Source organism: Cervus elaphus, chromosome 7 (genome assembly GCF_910594005.1).
Source record: "Cervus elaphus chromosome 7, mCerEla1.1, whole genome shotgun sequence".
Classification (NCBI taxonomy): domain Eukaryota; kingdom Metazoa; phylum Chordata; class Mammalia; order Artiodactyla; family Cervidae; genus Cervus; species Cervus elaphus.
The window spans coordinates 29,364,220-29,375,576 of NC_057821.1; the positions used below are offsets into that span (position 1 = coordinate 29,364,220).

The window sequence follows — 11,357 nt, forward strand, 5'->3', positions numbered from 1 at the left end:
TTGGGGGCTTTTCACCCCTCTCAGTGTCTATACTGAGGGCTTTGTATCTCTAACTTCTAAAATAAACTTTGCCTGCGTGAGTGTTTGCGAGTTAGCAGAATTCATTCTTTGGCTCCATGAATAGAACTCAGCTTTCATATTTCCCTACTACTAGTACTAGGTTGAACTATCAAACAATTTGATTTTTTTCTGGTTTATGCACAGAGTGGTTCTGCCTGTGATGACAGAAGAACCTCGGATTTGCTTCTTTTGTATCAAGGACTTATATTAATCTACTAAAATTGGCGGTAATTATTCACATAGCAATGATTCATATTACAGTTTTGTAATGCAGTTCACATAGGGTACAAGCACTTGGAGTATCTTGAAAATATCTGACCCCATATTCAGGAACAGGGCTCATAGGATACAAAAGGTAATCTTGTACATAGATTTCTACTAGAGAGATCCTGATAGGGGAAGAAGGTAGATTTTTTTCCAGGGTTGGGCTGGGAGGATGGGAAAATAAGTGTTAAACTTGAAAGGAAAGAGAGCTAGAATCAGAAAGTAGAGTGGAGGTGGTGATGGTGGTGGTGTGTGAATCATCGTCATTCTTACAGAGATTCATACTTTGTGAACTTACTTGAATGTGTAGTCAGATTCTGTGCCCAATAACAACAGTAACAATAATAAATGTTTAAGAGGTGAGTTGGAACTGAACACAAGCCTCCTCTTATTGAACAGTGGAGTCTGGCTAGCCTGCCCTCAGGCAAGTCCTGAGTAAAAGGGACAGGATATGTATTGGTCACAGAGATTCCACTGGCCTTTCTGTCCACCCCATCAGCACCGATTAGACACTCCAGACGCGGGAGTCTGGTTGGGTTGCACACTTTATTAGGACATACTCTACAAGAGAAAGGAACAGAAAGAAAGGGGACCTGGGTCCACTTGGGGCTGGATGAAGAGACTCTAGGATCGGAGAGGTAGAATCATCTCCATGTGTATGTCCAAATAAAAACAGTCAACCGGATACATTAATGCAAGTTCCACACAGTTCTGGCTTTTCCCATGACGGTTATTTTGAAACTTAAAAAAATTTTATTTTGGTTTTTTTTCCCCCCACAAAACCCACTGACTACTCAACTTGATTGTCCTGGTCGCAACCTGCCTATCTCTGGTTCTCCTCTCCGGGATGCACAGAAGGCAGGAGCGTCAGCGGGGTGACCAGGGACTTCTGGGAGTTGAAAGACATACGATAAATAAAATGAAAAAAATGACAAAACTATAGGGACTCGGAAATCCCGTGTCCTAACAAATCATCCAGGGGTCGGCGCTGGGATCCCCGGGCGCCGCACTGTCCATCGGACGGCCTGCTTCAGCCTTTTAAGGTTAGGCAGGAACCCTTTTTCCAGACAGCGAAGAAGGGAAAGACTTTGCCGGAGAAGGAGGCGGTAAAGGTGAAGATGGGCGCCTGGGTGTCGGCGTCCAGCAGGGCCACGCGCCCCGCCTCGTAGTCCAGGGCGACGCCCACGCGGCGCGGGATGTCGCTCAGCGGCAGGTCGGTCTCCGGGGAGGTGCTGGCCCAGCACTGCTGGTGGGAGAGGACCACCGCCCAGACGCCCTCCTCGGCGCTCAGGCCTTGCTCCCCCTTCCTCCTCACCTCCTCCCCGACCACCCCCACGGTGCATCCGCCGCCGTCCCCCAGCTGCACCTCCACCTGCCAACGATGGCGCCCCGAGGAGAAGCCGGGGGACCCCAGCACCATCGGGAGACCCTCGAAGCGCAGGGGGCTGTCGGGCAGGTTCTGCTTCTGCCGGGTGTACCTCACAGACTTCCTGTCCTCGGAGAGGACCAGGCTCCCGCTGGCTGTCTGAGGGTCCAGAGTGACGACCCCTATTAGGAGGAAGGCGTGCACATCAGAACTGGAGGCTGTGAGTGTGAGGCACAAAGAGCATCCGCCTTGTGCAGCCTGTCATTGTCCTGCGTCTCAGAACCTCAGTTTTGTTCCAGGAGGCAGAGGATGACATCTATACCTGACCAGCAAGGAGCGCTGCAAGGCTTTGCTTCTCAAAGTGGGGTCCATGAATCAGGACCATCCACTTGCCTGGGAGCTTGTTAGAAATCCAGAATCTTGGGCCCCAAGCCAGACCTACTGCATCAGAATCTGCATTTTAGTAAGACCCCCCAGTTGAGTTTTCTGCAAGTTAAATTTGAGAAGCAGAATAAGGTGATGCTTTTGGAAATATTTTCTAAATGAAACAACAATTTAAAAGTTGTGTCTGACTCTTTGTGACCCCGTGGATTGCAGCCCACCAGGCTCCTCTGTCCATGGAATTCTCCAGGCAAGAATACTGGAGTGGGTTCCCATTCCTTTCTCCAGGGGATCTTCCCATCCCAGGGATTGAATCCGGGTCTCCTGCATTGCAGGCGAATTCTTTGCCATCTGAATCACCAGGGAAGCTTAAAAGTAAATGCTATTTAAAGAATTGTTACAATATTTGTCCAGGTCAATAAAGAGTCTAGCACAAGTTTCGGTAAAAAGACCAAGCATTTGATAAGTATTTTAAATAAATAATATGTATGTGTCATCTAACATTAATTGAGCACTTACTATGTGCCAGGTATTATACTAAGATTTTTCACACACAAATTCATTTACCTTCAACTACTTATGGGATGGGTACTATTATATTTTCTATTTTACAGATAAAACTGTGGGACAAAGAGGCTTAATGACCTGCCAGTGTCTCAGAACTAGCAAAAGCTAGAACAGAGAACCCAAACATCCAGGCTCTAGAGTTCATATGTTTAATTGCTCTGTCCTTCTGTCTTGGACTGAACAGATGAATCCACGAAGGGTTAAATGAAAGAACGGCTCCCAAAGCCCCCAAGTGTTTACCTGATTCTGTTTCCAGATGATGCACCAGATTTTCTGAGGAAAGCAAGAACAGAAAGATCTGTGACTTATTATTTCTTATAGGCCTTATTATTATTAGACTTATAGGATTTATTAGTTATTTCAAATAAATAAGGGCAGTGTGTCCTGGGAACAATGTGAGGACAGGGACAGGAGAAAGGTGGCTTCTGCTGTGAAAGAGATGACGTCCTCACCTTCCTGACTCTGCCGTGCCCATCCTTGGGGAGAGGGGATGCTCAAAGGAATGGTCTCTCTGGGCAGAGTAGGATCACTAAGGGAAGCCTTAAGGGATGGGAGACGTCTTGAGCCAGGTTGGGAAGGTGAAGATGGAGCTTCATGGTAGGCAGATGGGAAACTGATGGGAATGGGGGAAGTTGCTGTCCCCTCTCGCTTACCAGAGAAAGCCCTCATCATCTCTGGGAGGGTGAGTATTTTCCTGTGGAGATCACGGATCTTTTTGACAAGGTCAGGAGAAATGGCCTCTGGACTCACAAAAGTCTTCATCTCACACCTGCAGACAAGTTAGTAACCAGTTAGGTTCTAATTCCAAAAATAATGTTTGGGTCATCCAGACTCAATAAGGCTAAAATCAGACTCAAGAATCTTGGCATCTGTGGTGAATAATTAGATTGAGTGGCATCACTTATCTTTGCTGAAAATGTGTAGCTACTGAAGCAAGAAGTGTTTCAGCTAGACCTAAGAGAAACTAATGGTAACCACTCCTCAAGAATTAGATACAGGTGCTTTAAGAGAATGTACCCCTAGGGACCAAAAGAGAAAAGATCACTGCCCCTATTAGCCTCTAGAGGGCGGTACAGTGCCATTTGAAAAACAGCCTTAACCAATCTAGTTTGCATGATATTTGGTACAAAGAGAAAGGGGTTGAGGAGGGAGGGAAAAATTGAGGTGAAAGAAATCCTATACTTCAGTGAGAAAGCCCTCAATGCTGGTTCCAGCTCAGTCTTTGCTTGTCAGTCTCTGTGTGACTGACAAGCACTTCTCCTCTAGGTCTTAGCGTCTTCATCAGACCTGAAGACCTCAGAAAAACTCTTCTAGATCTAAATCTCCGACATTCTTTGGAAGTATGTTTAGAGAACTTCCTGATTCATGGGCACCTGAGTTCAGCCCCCCTACACACACATGGGCAATGATATATGAGAACTCTTCCCTAGTCACTGTGTCTCAAGTTGAGTGGGAAAAATGATTGAAAGAATAGACTGGTCTTCCCAAGTTTTGTGCTTTTCATATTCTGTACTAAATATTTCTCCTTGACATTTTACATGGTGTTAAATACTGATTCAAACACTAATAATTTCAGGAATTAAATAAGATGTTCCTGGATTAGTTCAACAAAATTATTATTTAATTTTTAAAATTATTATTATTTTGGCCATGCCACACGGCTTGTGGGATTTTAGTTTCCCTATCAGCCATTGAACCCGGGCCCTAGACAGTGAGAGCATGGAGTTCTATGCCGGGGAATTCCCCATGATTATTATTAATAACTTCGCTTCTAAGGGGGGAAAAAATGTGTCCCCAGTACTAGTTTAAAAAGGAACCTTAGCATACAGACCTGAGTAAATTGGGGCTGTTTATGTGTGAGAGGATGACAGAGTGTGTCTATGAAAGTGCTTTTGCTTCTCCGTGTAACCACCTGTAGGGGCAAGGTGTAGGACCTGCAGCTTCAGTCCCACAATGCGTGCCTCTCCCCCTTCAGTCCCACTGTCAAGCACAGAGCAGGGAAAGTGGGCCCTACCTGCTCTGGTTGACTCTGACATCCTACAAAAGAAAAAAAATGCACTTAGTTTCCATACATCCTTCCCATCAGGGCTTCTGTACATCCTTTCTTCCTTTTCATGTCAGCTCAAAACTCTCCCCTCCAGAGAGCTGATCTGTTTAATCACCTGCTCATAGACTGTTCATTTACATCATGCTTCCTTACCCACATGGGACTGTGTTGTCACTTCATTAGCTGGTTCCTCTGTCTCAGCCTCATCCTAGGAGTGTGGTCTGCCTCCAACCATTAGGAGATGGTGGAGAGCAGGGACCAGGCCTTTAGTTACCAGCCAGAAGATATGAAACAGGATAATACAGTGATAATTACAACAGGCAGTGTTTTCCTGAGTCCTTTGAGTGAGCCAGGGACTATGGTAAGCATTTTGCCTGAAAAAAAATTTTTTATGGCCTTTGCAACAACCCCATGAGGGGGGTACTATTATCTCCCCATGTTTAGAGATGTTATGAGATTTGCCAGTGTCACACAGCTGGCAGAGCTGACACTGAAGCCCAAGACCATCAGACTCCATAGCCTTTGGCATGACCACCATGTGTGACATGGGAAAGTCATCCAGCCGTTCTGGGACTTCATCTCTGTAACCTCCCTGGGCTTCCAATAACCATTAGTCCCTCTCATCACACATCATCTCCGCTTCCCTTTCCTGTCTCTCTCAGCATCTTCCAGCCCCCCTTCCTGTGGGCTCCCTCTCCTATCCCACGAGCTTGTGGGGTGTCTCTCACTTGCAGAAGCTCACTTGCTGGCTGCTGACACTTCTCCTCCAGCTCCTTGACCTGGGCTCCCAGCCGGGCCACTTCCTCAGAGAGTTTGGAGAGATACTCCTCCCTCTCCTTCCATATCTGCTGCTCCAGCTCCGTCAGCCTGGCCAGCAGGAGGCGCTGCTGTTCCCCCAGCTCCTGCTGCAGCCTCTCAAAAGCCCCTTCCACCTGCTGCTTCTTGCTTTCAATCTGAGCCTGCAAGGGGTAGAAACACAGGCATGGTTAGGGAGAAACTCATAATGCTGGGTTCCCGGAGCCTCATCTGTATACTTACTGTTGATTAAAAGGGACAGAGAATAAGTAGTTCCAAGATTCATCCTCCCAAATAACATTATGGTATTAATACAAGTAGGTAGGTGTCAGGATAAAGTTTCCAAGGATGAGAATCATGCTCTCATCTCACCTAGAGATTCTAATAATAATGCACATCATGCTCTCAGAGCCAAGATTTTCAAACATCCTTCCACAACTGCAATATCATCCTAACCCTCCCATACCATCTCTAGAGTCAGGTGGAGATGATCTCTTAGAGAGCAACTGAAGCTAGAGGAGGCTGTGATTAGAGCACAGCTTATGAGAAGAGAGGGCTTCCCCGATGGCTCAAGCGCTAAAGAATCCACCTGCAACGCAGGAGACACAGGAGACACAGGTTCGATCCTTGGGTTGGGAAGATCCCCTGGAGAAGGGAATGGCAACCCACTCCAGTATTCTTGCTGTGAAAATCCCATGAACAGAGGAGCCTGGTGGGCTACAGTTCATGGGGTCGTGTCCATGACTGAACATGCACGCACTGTATGACAGAAGAACGGTGTGGCGTTGGTCTTAACCACCGAGGTCGCTAACTACAGGGCATGTTTTGATGGGAGTTCAGGGATGCTGGAGATCTTCCCATCCCCAAGCTCTCTCTCCTTGGTCAGAGATTCCCACAGTGTGGATTTCCTCCTGGAGAACTTTGTAGCACAAGAAAAGAGATGGGAGGGAGCTAGATATCGCCACACCATCAGCCCCCACACCATCAGCCCACTGTCCTCGGGGTCAGCCTTGTGATCAGTCCTAGCATACAGACACTGGTATATATTTTCTGGCCCCAAGCTTCCTATATGAAGGCAATGCTTTCAGGTAGACAGACTGTAATGGGAAGAGCAATGGATTAAGGGTTAAGAGAACCAGGTTTTAGTCATTTCATCATGAACTTGTACTTTGCCATGTGGCCTTGGGAGCATCACTTTTCTGGACATCAATTTTCTGCTCTGAAACATAATGGCTGGCAAGGTGGATCTTGGATTAGAAGACGTCAGAACCACTTCCAGCTCTGATATTCGGGGATTCCTCAACCTTGACCCCTAAATGCCCTTCTGCAGAGGCAGAGGCAGAGGCAAGTCAGGGAGGTGAATAAGAACAGTCTGCCCATTCTTCCTAGCCAGACAGTGGACACCAGACAACAAGCTGCCCCAGAGTCTGCTAAGAAAACCCCTAAATGGGGATTTCCAAGTGGGAGAAATGGGTAAACTTTTTTTGTTTAAATAGAGTAAGTTTTAAAAACAAATAAACACAAAGTGTTAAATAACTTTATTCTAAAGTTTGACTAGTCAGGTAGACTTATGAGAAGCATTTTTGAGCACTTATATGGACATAATTTTCAAGTACTAGAGAATAGTATTTTAATATTGCAAGGTTTTAGGCCTAAAAATGTATCATTAGCTTAATGAAATCCTACAGCAGAAATCCTATAGGTCATATTTTCTCAGCACTGGGAGTGATAATAAAAATATCAGTTAATATATAGATAATAAGTTCTATAGGAGAAGGAAATGGCAACCCACTCCAGTATTCTTGCCTGGAGAATCCTGTGGACAGGGGAGCCTGGTGGGCTCCATGGGGTCACACAGAGTCAGACACAAGTGAAGTGACTTAGCATGCATGCATGCAATAAGTACTAAATAGCTGCAAGAAAATTGAATTTAGGATCATTTTAAATAGCTACTGGATTAAATAGCAAATCCAAACCGATAATACTTTTGCAGAGTCAAAGGAGTGCTAAGGAGGAAGCATTGAGACTAGAGATAAATCACCTACTTCTACCAAAACTATCTTAATGTTACAGGAAACAGTGTATACATTGGTCAAAACATCATGTTGCATACCTTAAGCATATGCATTTTTATTTCTCAAGTATACCTTAATAAAAGCTGGGGTGGAAGGAGAAAATGCACCCTTTAAATACAGAAAAGAAAAACAGTAATTCAGGCCATGTACATGCTTTATTCATTAACGTGGAGGATTATCACATCAGAAATTTGTGCAACCCATAAAAACACTTTCAGGTATAAGAAAATAATTACAGGGCTTCCCTGGTGGTCCAGTGGTTGGAAGTCTGCCTGCCAATGCAGGGGACATGGGTTCAGTCCCTGGTTGGGGAGGATCCTACATGCCACAGTGCAACTAAGCCCATGCTCCACAACAAGAGAAGCCACTGCAAAGAGGAGTTCACACACTGAAACTAGAGAGCAGCCCCCGATCACTGCAACTAGGGAAAACCCGCACACAGCAATGAAGACCCAGGGCAGCCAAAAATAAATATAGAGAAAATAATTACGCTCTACAAATAATGTTATTATATGCTATATGGGGTGGGGTGTTCTAAATGAAGAAAATCAGGATTTCTTATGAGATGCTGTTCTGCCACAAATGTCTCTGTGAGATATTTTATTCGTGGATGCTAGGTGGATATTTGTTGATTTAGAACAAAATTATACTTATTCCCAGAAGCTGTTTAATGCAGACAACAAAAAATTCTCAAAGGTTGGTTACAAGAATCCTTAAAATGCCTGATGGAGCTGATGGGAAACTTGGGTAACTTCTCAGGACCAGAAGTTATTAAGAGCAGGATCCAGAAGAGCGATCAAGCTGAGAGGCCAGGGCTCCATCCAGATACTGACTGATCACATGGCCCTCACTCCCGCGTGGATCGTCCCCCACCCTGCCCCCTTGGAATAAACAAATAAAGGTGCTGACTGGAGCCACCCCAGATGTGGGACCCCCAAATGTGAGAACCACAGGAAAGCTCACAAGAAAATAAGTTACCAAAAAAAAAAAAAAAGAAATAAGTTACCAGGATGAAGTGTTAAAAGAAATTAAACATCACGTAACCTTCAGATACTAACAATAAGGTTTAAAGACATGGGAAAAATAGGAAAAAACTTAATATGGAGGAGAAGAAAAAAAAAAAAGAACTGGAAAACTGTATTTGGAAAACAACCAAATAGAAATCTCTGTGAAAACTGAGATGAAAATTAACAGAGTTGAGAATGAACAAAAAATGAGAAAAGAAAATCCCCAAAGGAGAAGACAGCCTATGGGGACATGGCCTTTACCAGGAGCACTTGGAGCTTCTGGTCTTCCCGGCTCTTCATGTCGTCAATCTCATCTCTCTCTGTGCTCAGAGCTTCTAGCCGACTCCTGAGACGGTCCTGCAGAGAGAAGAATGGGCAGAAAGAGGTGGCTTAGTTCACAATTTGACTGAAGAAGTCAATGGTAAAAAAAGACCCAGTTGTTGCCTGTATAAGACCACCATCAGGACTTTCCTGCTGGTCTAGTGGCTGGGACTTGGCTCTCACTGCCCGGTTCCTGAGTTTGATCCCCGGTTGGGCAACTAAGATCCCACAAGCCGTGCTGCTCAGCTCAAAAATTGAAAAAAAAAAAAAAAAAGACCACCATGTAGAGATGGAGTTTGTCGCAAGTGAATGAAATACAGACAAATGCAATAATTGAGGTGTGTACACGTGAGATGGGTGCACAGCAGAGGGGACAGTTCTGCCTGCAGGGACAAGGGGAGGTTGTAGAAAGCAGCTACCAGTTACAATGGGCCATGAAAGACAAGTTTTCAGTTAGGTAAGAGAAGGGGAGGAAAGTATTTAATGCCTCTGAACTGTACACTTAAAATTTGGTAAAATTGCTTTAAAAAAAAAGAGTGAAGCAGACTTAGAGAGTGTACTTACAGTTGCTGGCAGGGGGAAGGGTGGGGTGAGGGGATAGTTAGGGAGTTTGGGATCGACAGGTACACACTGCTATATTTAAAATGGATAACCAGCAAGGACCTGCTGTATAGCACACGGAACCCTGCTCAATGTTATGTGGCGGTCTGGATGGGAGGGGAGTTTGGGGAAGACTGGATACATGTATGTGTATGGCTGAGTCCCTTCACTGTTCAACTGAAACTATCACAACATTGTTAGTTGGCTACACCGCAATAGAAAAAAAAACCCAAAACACTAAGGGGGGAAAAAAAAGAGTAGGGGGAGTGGAAAGCTTTCCAAGAAGAAGAAACTACTGAAAAGTATTAGAAGCAGGAAAGAGTGTTAATTCACACAAACAGCAGGTACAGAATGGTCAGTCTGTCTGGACACATTGTGCCTGGAGAAGGCGGCTGGCAGATAAAGGCAGGATCCTGAATGCAAGTGGCCTTGAATGCTAACGGCACGGGCTTTCTTCAGACACAGAAACAGGATCTACAGGACGGTTGTGAGCAGGGGAGCGACATGATGGGCTTTGTGATTTGGGAGGCTCTGCCTCGCAGCAGACTGGAGGGTGACCGGAAAGGTGAGAGCGCAGACAGGGCCCTTGATGGAGCCTCTGTGACAGACGGGGACAGCCTGGATTCCGTGGTGGTTGTGGGGATAATGCCACAGGAAAGATGAGAGATGCTTCCAGGGAGGCCACTTCCAGGCCTGGTGACTGGGTGACAAGAGGGACCTGAGGAACAGATAGGAGTGGATAGTGTCCCAGGACCAGAGGGACTACTGTACTGCCACACCCCGATTCTTGAAAAGAAGAGCAGCGCTTGTAGGATTCCCTCCCCATCCTGCCTTCCCTCTGAGCCCCAGCCGCCAGGGCCGCTAGATCCCATACCCAATCTGGATCCGGGGAGACCAAGGCCACCCTGCCCATGACCTGCAGGAGGACAGCTTCTCTCTTTCCTTCCCAGTGAAGCCGTGGCTACAATGCTCTGTGCTCCATCACTGTGGGGTCCCCTCAGGGCTGGAGCTGAAGTTCTCCAAGACTATGAACAGCCACACATCCAAGTGGAAGGAACCACATCCCACCAAGCCTGGGGCTGCCCCAGGCCCCAGCAGCCTTGGTTGGTCTCCTGATAGGGACCATGGCCATATCCAGCCATGACTCTTCCTGGAGCTCTCGGCTCCGTCCCCTTCACCACCTCAGGACACTGTCCTGCCCCAGATGGCCCGAGCTGACCCCACGCCTCTTACCCGGTAAGGCTGGATGGCCTCGTCCAGGAAGCCCACGACGTGGGCCTGGTGGGAGGGACCCTCCCGGCAGAACACGCAGAGGAACTCAGCGTCGTTCTCGCAGAAGAAGTAGATCTTCTCGCCGTGCTCCTCGCAGTAAGTCTCCCCGAGAGGGCCCAGGGGCATGGGGACCAGGAGGGTCTCGCTCGGCTCCTTCTCCTCGCAGAGGGCACAGAGCAGGACCCTGCCAGAGGGCTGGGCCCCCATCTGGGAGGGCGGAGGAAGGCACAGCCGGCAGAAGGTGTGTCCGCAGGCGGTGGTCACTGCATCCTCCAGGGGCCCTTTGCACTTGGAACAGGCAGCCCCTTTGTGGGAGGGGGTCAAGGGCATCACGGTGTCTTCCCCAGCCCGTCCTCTCAGGCCTCTGCCTCAGTCCACATGAACCTCTTTCCCTGAAATTGAATCACTTTACATGAGTCACAGAGGAAAGGAATGGGAGGCTGAGAGAGGGGAAGCAGGGGTGTCCGGACAGAGAAGCCACCGGGCTCCACCTCCTGTGCTTCCCAGAGTCCCGGCCACCACTTATCAGCTGAGTGGGTTCAAACTCCAGGGCACCTCGAGTTACCCAGCATTCCCTGACAGCGGCCCTGGCAGCGCCTTCT

At 47.1% G+C, this 11,357-nt stretch overlaps 1 protein-coding gene across 1 annotated transcript; it reads right to left on the reverse strand.

Annotated features, from left to right (window-relative positions):
* Positions 1-332: 332 nt before the first annotated feature.
* Positions 333-11,357, reverse strand: TRIM15 (tripartite motif containing 15). The gene is made up of 8 exons (XM_043908775.1): positions 11,321-11,357; positions 10,717-11,147; positions 8,824-8,919; positions 5,414-5,644; positions 4,653-4,675; positions 3,292-3,407; positions 2,879-2,911; positions 333-1,872 (listed from the first exon to the last, which is right to left on the reverse strand). The coding sequence occupies exons 2-8, from the start codon at positions 11,083-11,085 to the stop codon at positions 1,355-1,357; spliced, it is 1,386 nt and encodes a 461-aa protein (XP_043764710.1). The 5' UTR covers positions 11,086-11,147; positions 11,321-11,357; the 3' UTR covers positions 333-1,354.